The following is a 7705-nucleotide window of genomic DNA, read 5'->3' on the forward strand; positions in this document are numbered from 1 at the left end:
ATGTAAAATAAAGATATTATGTGAATATAAAAGTCAATTACAGAATATATATTATCCAATATGTATTTTATATTTTAGGATAAAGTATTATTTTAATCTCTAATATTAAAAATTAAATTAAGATTGAACCTAAATATTAAATACCAAAATAATATTTTATCATATATTTTAATATTTGCCGTGCCCACATTTCCAAAACAAACAGAAAAAGTATACTTGTTCAGAGTCAAAATCGGCAAGGCTCCACTTATTGTGGCGGCCACCACCACTTAGTTTTTTTTTTTGGTGACCACCACCACTTAGTTTAAGAACATGATATGAATTTTCAAGAAATTAAATATGATTATTATAAAACCTTTATTTTGAATAAATACATAATAAATTTATTAAAAACTTAAATTTTACATATTTATTTATAAATTTTTTAAATTAATAATTTTATAAAAAATTATGACACATTAGTTAAAATCTTAAAATTATTTATTATTTTCTTGTATTAGGATGTTTAAAAAATACATTTATATAATGCTTTGCATTGTTGGCGTATAATAATAATAATAACATCAACATTTTATTAATTCAAATATTAATTATTTTAAAAAATTAACGTATTTTTAATTATTCATGTACTTATTTAACCATTTTCTATTTTGTAAATATCTCTAACAATAGTTACCCAAAAAATATCTCTAACAATATTTTGGATACTTTAGTTTAATTCAATGCTAGTACGTGGATTAAAAAAGCTAAAAAACTATGAGAAGCTAAGGAAGTTGGATCATTGTGCTTTTATAATTCCTTTTTTTTTTTTTCTGAAGATACAAGTAAACTAAGAAGGTTTTCAAGCTTATGAGCATGTGAGCAACGGAAAAGTATTAGTTCATGTTTAAAAAAACTTTACTTTAGTTTTTAAAAGCAATTGCTGAAGTAGAAAAATAAAATGAACTAAATGAATAAAAGACAATATATAACAATGAAATCAAATAATATAATCTTATTAATTAATTCTTATTTTAATCAGATATAACAATAAATAAATATAACAATTTTGGTTGTTTTAAAAGAATATTCTAAAAGAAATTGAGTTGGTCATCTTTCATAAGAAAAACTTTCGTAATAAGTTGTTGTATTATGACATCGCTCTTTGTTTCATTATAAATATTTTTTGCCACGTGCATTTAGAGTTACAAATACAAAAACTATATTTTGATATATTCCAACAGTTTTTGTAAATATAATAATAATTTAAATGATAATTAAATCATATAGAAATTATTATTAACGCTTATGGTGACAAGAACAAGTTTGGCTCTGGATAGGTGAGTTGAAACCTTAGTCTATGTCCTTATTAAAAAGAAATCTGTTTCATTATCCATAGATTGAAAGGTTCGTGAACAGAAATATAGTATATAATTAAATTAGATAATACACAAAACCCGTTTGCATGTGATGTGTATCTCTTTCTACTTTGACGGCTCAGCCAATTTGATTCATATACGCGTCCTCTCCCACCCAACGCTTTTCACAATATTTCTCTCTATTTATCTTCTCTTCTGATCTTCTCTTCTCTCATTAATAATGGATTCATTCTCAGACCAACGCCGCAAGAGGAACCACCTCTCACCACCCCTCTTCCTCTCTTTCTCCATACTACTCTCCCTATTCCTCTTCCTTAATCACTTTCACTACTCCTTCCACTCTCCCACCTCACACTCTCTTCTCATATCAACCCCACTCCGACTCCATCGTCGCATCCTCTTCCCTCATCACGTGCTCCTCACGCTCGCCAACCCCCACCACACTCTCCCCCCTCCCACCCAACTCCAGTGCCTCTTCTACACCCCCCTCAACCACCTCCACGTTCAACCGGTCCTCTCCACCGACCGCTTCGACCAGTTTCGTTCCATAGTACGGTGCCCTCTCCCTGCGACCAGCTCAAATTTCTCCGCCGTTTACTTGCGCCGCCGCGGGGACCCTGGTGGCGGAACTCTCGTCGCCCTCGACAACCAAACCGTTCTCAGCTGGAACAACCTGGCCTACGAGGCCGAACTCGACGGCGACACCGCCGTCGTCTTCGTCAAGGGACTCAACCTCCGTCCACACCGAATCTCCGACCCGACCAGATTCCAGTGCCACTTCGGACTCACCGGTTCCCAAAACGCTGCGTTTTCTATCACAACGAAAGCCGTCACCGTGGCTCAAGAAGTGGTAAGGTGCTCCTTGCCGCACTCCATCAAGAACTACCATGACAAAGCTGAGGAAATAAGTCAAATAACCGTAACGGTTAGTCACGTGACGGGTCACGTGAGACATCCGGTTCACGAGGTGATGCCATCTGTCGCTAGGGTCGACGGATACACTGCTAGGAATAATGGTGGAGCACGGAAGAATAAGCACGAGTTGTGCGCGTGCACCATGGTGTGGAATCAAGCACGCGCGTTGAGAGAGTGGGTTATGTACCACTCGTGGCTCGGCGTCGAACGGTGGTTCGTGTACGATAACAACAGCGACGCCGACGACGGAATTGACGGCGTCGTTAAGGATCTGGATGCTAAAGGCTACAACGTTAGTAGGGTGACGTGGCCTTGGATTAAGACGCAAGAAGCAGGGTTTTCGCATTGCGCTTTGAAGGCCAAAGAACACTGTAACTGGGTTGCATTCTTCGACGTTGATGAATTCTTCCATTTCCCCAACGAATTGGGGGATAGAAAGAACGCACTGAGATCCGTGGTTTCGAACTTGTCATCTTCGAATTCAGTTGCGGAGATAAGAACAGAGTGTCGTAGTTTCGGCCCTTCTGGACTAAGGACACACCCTAAACGAGGGGTGAGTTTAGGGTACACATGCAGGGTAAGGAGCAGCGAGAGGCACAAGTCAATAGTGAGACCTGAAATGATTGACGCGAGTTTGTTGAATGTGGTGCATCATTTTGAGCTGAGGGAGGGTTACGGGCACAGGAACATTGGTGAGGGGAGTATGGTGGTGAACCACTATAAGTACCAGGTGTGGGAGAGTTTCAAGGCTAAGTTCCATAGAAGGGCTGCTACGTATGTTGTGGACTGGCATGAGGACCTTTGCAGAGGCTCCAAGGATCGGGTACCGGGTCTTGGAACTCAAGCTGTTGAACCGGCTAACTGGCGTTTCCGGTTTTGTGAGGTTTGGGATACTGGCCTCAGGGATTTTCTTCTTTCCAATTTTGCTCATCCGGTTACAGGGTTGATGCCTTGGGAAACAAGCAATGAGAGAGAGGACTAGTATGTACTCGCACTTTCGACGGAGATTTTCAACCCGCATTCACCTGGGATTAGTTAGTTTATACGTATATACACTGACAAACAACACTTACTATACTTACTTTTTTTTTGGTGGGGGTTTCAAATAAAAAAAAAAAAACTAATGTGAGGGTTCACATTTGAAAAATTTTATATTGTAAAATTATTGTGATATAACATTTTGTGTAAAATTTTCTGAAATGTAAAAACATTCTTTTAATTACAAGTCTCCTGAAAGGATAACATGTAGAAGGTGCATGGTTATGTTTATTTCGAAGGATGAAGTATAATTCTTTTTAATATTTTTTTACTTTTCTCTGATTTTTTAAGATATATATTTTAATTTCCAATGCTTATTATTAATTGTTTTGTTTTTAGTCTAATATTTCTTATTTATTTTTGAATTCTTTGAATAAAATTTATTGTGAAATTAAGATTTTAGAAAAAAATTATTCTATATTAATTCAAGAAATAATTCAGTATCGTTTAAATTGATATTAGTTAAATCATTAATATAATTATTTTTTTAAATTTTTATTTTACTCATGATTTATACTTCTATTATTAATTTATATTTTTAAAATATTTTTTTTATTTTGGCCAAATAAACAATTAAAAAATTATTTTTATCATCTTTATATGAGTGGTACCTCGTATAATTATATTTGTTTTTTTTATATAATCATTCATACGTTTAATATAAAAATAAATTATTTTTATTGATGTAATTTATATAATTAAATATATGTAAAATTATTTTACACTAATAATATATCAACATTAAATTCTTATTTTTATTTCAAATACTTGAGATAAATATTAACATTGTCTTTAATTAATATTTTTTAACCTTATTTATATCCTGAACATTTTTAAAATGGTTCAATGTTATTTCATTGTTGACTTAACAACAAATTATTATTGAAGATTGTGACATATACAGTAAATGGTACATGTGACAACCTGCTATTATATTATATGGTTTATTAATAATTTAAAAAATGATTAAAATTAATAAGCAATAAAATTAACACAGAAAAATAACGAAAATTAACTTATAAAAAATTAGGGTTTTATTGTCTTTTTTTCCAGTTTACATCATATCATCAAATTTTTATATTCTATATAAAAATTGGAGTTTAAGAAAATTTGCTTCCTCATTAATATTTGTAGTGGGGGTTAAAACTTAAAAGTGATGATAATATGGAATTACTTTTAAAATATTTAATATGTAAATAGGAAAAAAGAAATTAAACGCTTTTGTTAGTGACCCTAAATTTTTTCGCAAAATTAAAACAATACTTTATCCTATGTTTAATTTTGCAAGAGTACTATTTTGGTTATGTCTAATACAAGCAAGTTAACTAAATTTAAAAATTAGTTAAAAGGTGGAGGACTTACATAATAAACTGATAGAATGAAATTCAGAAACTGAGATTTGACATATTTTTTGTAATTGAATTGATCAACACAGGGAACTAAATAATATATGTTGTAGGTGAGGGAAGTAGAACATCATCATTCTGTTTCGGAAATGATAACGGGCAACAACCTTATTGATGTTACAAATGCCAAAAAAATCACAAGAATTCATGAATACTTTACTTTCTCATTACAAAGTTTATAAGAAATGAAGTTAAAACTTAAAAAGGCAGAGCAAGAACAATCCCATGGTTGAATGTATATATAAATTGAAGTTGAATATAGGCAAAAATCAAAGAGGGAAGCTTCTCTATTTTATCAGAGCCTGGTTTCGATCCAGGGACCTGTGGGTTATGGGCCCACCACGCTTCCGCTGCGCCACTCTGATGGTTGGTTAAGTTTACACAAATGAAATAAAATTAATGAATCTTACACTACTTAAACGTGATTACTCCCCTTCTCTGCTTAAACTTTGTATTTGATGATAAATGCGAGCAAAATAAAGAAGCCATTACATGAACAAAATCACTCCTAAAAATTCTTAGATTCTGATATGATTTACTCTTGGAATTTCAGGATCCTTTGATCTCAAGATTATCTATATTAAAGTATTAATAAATACACTTGAGAACATATCTGATTCATAATCACCATAATGATTTGTTGTGTCTAATCCTAATATATGATTCTTTGATCTTCCTCCATCAAAGAATTGCCAAACTGAGTGAGAAAAGCTATATCTAATCTTTGAGACTATATATACTGGGCGATGAGGAGTAAGGTTTGGGTTTAGGAGGAGCAGCAGTAGCATTAGGGTTTCCATTATTCCCATTAATAATCTTGGCACGAATCTTTTTGATAAATTTGTCAGCATCCACATTGACATCGTCGTTCACAAAGGTGGTGCTTGTTGGACCCTCTTCCTCCTTTTCGGGTTTCATTAGATAGGAACGTGGCATTTTAGGGTTCAACTCTGGCTGCTGTAACAATAAGTGCTTCCTGTTCTTGTTGGACATCATTTTTCCAACAGAGTTTGTGGTGCTGTCGCCACCAATCTCATGATGCTGTGATGATGATGATGATGACAAGTTTGAAGAACTACTGAACCTGAGAGATGAGAGTCTGATGATGTTGGCCACCAACAACATTGAAATCTCACAAATTGACGACGACGACGACGATGATTTCTTGTTTTTGTCGTTAGCCATTGCAGCATGCAACAGAATGAAGGAGCAAAAATATACTGTGATCTTATATTAAGTATTGTGTTATATGAGAAAATGGGTTCATTATTTATTCTAATAAGAAAGGAAAAATGAATTTGGTTCTTGATTCGGGTGAGTTCTATTATTAGTATTTGGTGGAACATAATGGAACACACTTGCGTCATGGTTTTTGCAACCACGTGCGTCATGGTCCTTGCAACCACTTCACATATTCGAATTCTTTCCCATCTGACCATCAAATCATCAATTACTTGCTCTATGTTGATATTTAGATGTATTAAATCATCAATGTATCAAAATTCTAAAGCATACAATTTTGAAACTGAAGAAACAATGCAAAATAACAGCTACTCTTTCTCTAATGGAAAAGTATACGTTACCAAGAGAGAGTCTGCCAACTATTACCAACACGTGATAAATTAGGATTAAACCATGATTAACTTAGATGTGGCTTTATTTAGTAGATGGACTTTATGTCCAGTCCAACTCAAGTTGGCAGATTTTGGCAGATAAAAAGTTGGTAACGTAGCACTACTGTTCTCTAATTATCTAATATAATAACCTATTGACCTTTTAACTATTAAAGGGACAGTTGACCACTCGACCAACTTGGTCAACTAACTAAGTTGGTTATTTATTTTGTCTTTACTTGTATCAACTAATGCTTTAAAGTTTGAAGGGAGGCCCACACATGGCTGGTGAAGAGATCACTACAAAGATTCTAATATCTTATGATGAATTTCTCTTTTGTCTGCTTTGTTGGCGCACTTCCTTGTTTCACAGGCATGCCACTATAGTAGAATAGATAAAGCCAAACCATATTTGGACCAATGCCTGTATCAGAATCAGTACTGAGTATCTTTTCTTGTGCATGTCATCTCAAATACTTGTTCCTAAGTGGCATGATCATATTTGTTCCTACTACTACAATTTTCATGCGTGTTGTTAAGGAAAAGCATAAGATATGCATTCTTAACCAGTTCGTGCTCCTTTTTGCCACGGCCACTTCAGTGCAATGTTTATCATTTAGATTTTAGAGGACCAACACGTATATGCAAGCTAGTGTATATGGTGGAGTTGTGTTTTTTTTTTTTTGACTGAGTATATGTTGTTAATAAAAAGGAAGGACGAGAAAGATAATATCGAGCGATATGAGTTTAAAAAACCAGCATCATCTTGAGTTGTACTGTCTAAGATTTTGCCACTTATTTATATACTTATATTATTTGCAAATAAAAATGTTTCTGTAAAAAGAAATGAATAATACATAAATTTGAAGACTAAGAATAATAGATTATATATAAAAGCACAGAAGTTTGATCCTCTCTGTTTGGATGATACAGGGTGCAAGCCTCAAACCCACTTATAACTTGAAATGGGAGAGAATATGATGGTAAATGTTCGAAGATGCAAAGGAACGATCCATTATTTTGTTAATGATGAGTTGCATTATTCTTCAGGTTCTAAGGCAAGTAACTTTCCACGTGTATGAGAATTCCCATGTTTGTATTAACAATAAGCATTAAAGTAAGCAAGTGCTTAATTCCCTACTGCTATTCAACACAAAGTGAAGGACTATACCTACACTTTAGAGGGTGTTAGATCTTGACACCTTTTTCTCTTTTTATTTTTTTTTATTTTTTTGGGGCCCTTGATGAAGTAATTTATCTCCATCAAAGTTCCAGAATGACTTCAAAAATTTACTCTTATATTTATTCTTCCATATGTAAGCACAGTTTAAAACTTTTGTTTAATTAAACTTGACCAGATAATTAACATCTCCAC

At 33.6% G+C, this 7705-nt stretch overlaps 1 protein-coding gene across 1 annotated transcript; it reads left to right on the plus strand.

Moving 5' to 3' along the window:
• The first annotated feature begins 1444 nt into the window (after positions 1-1444).
• LOC112791857 (glycosyltransferase family 92 protein RCOM_0530710-like) lies at positions 1445-3492 on the plus strand. The gene has a single exon (XM_025834865.3). It carries the CDS (start codon positions 1579-1581, stop codon positions 3253-3255), a length of 1677 nt encoding a protein of 558 aa, XP_025690650.1. The 5' UTR covers positions 1445-1578; the 3' UTR covers positions 3256-3492.
• The last annotated feature ends 4213 nt before the right edge of the window (positions 3493-7705 follow it).

The sequence above is a fragment of the Arachis hypogaea genome, chromosome 13 (genome assembly GCF_003086295.3).
Source record: "Arachis hypogaea cultivar Tifrunner chromosome 13, arahy.Tifrunner.gnm2.J5K5, whole genome shotgun sequence".
NCBI lineage: Eukaryota > Viridiplantae > Streptophyta > Magnoliopsida > Fabales > Fabaceae > Arachis > Arachis hypogaea.

What these genes read in the sequence shown, in the direction of transcription:
- LOC112791857 (XM_025834865.3), top strand. Translation starts at nt 1,579, where the DNA reads ATGGATTCATTCTCAGACCAACGCCGCAAGAGGAACCACCTCTCACCA.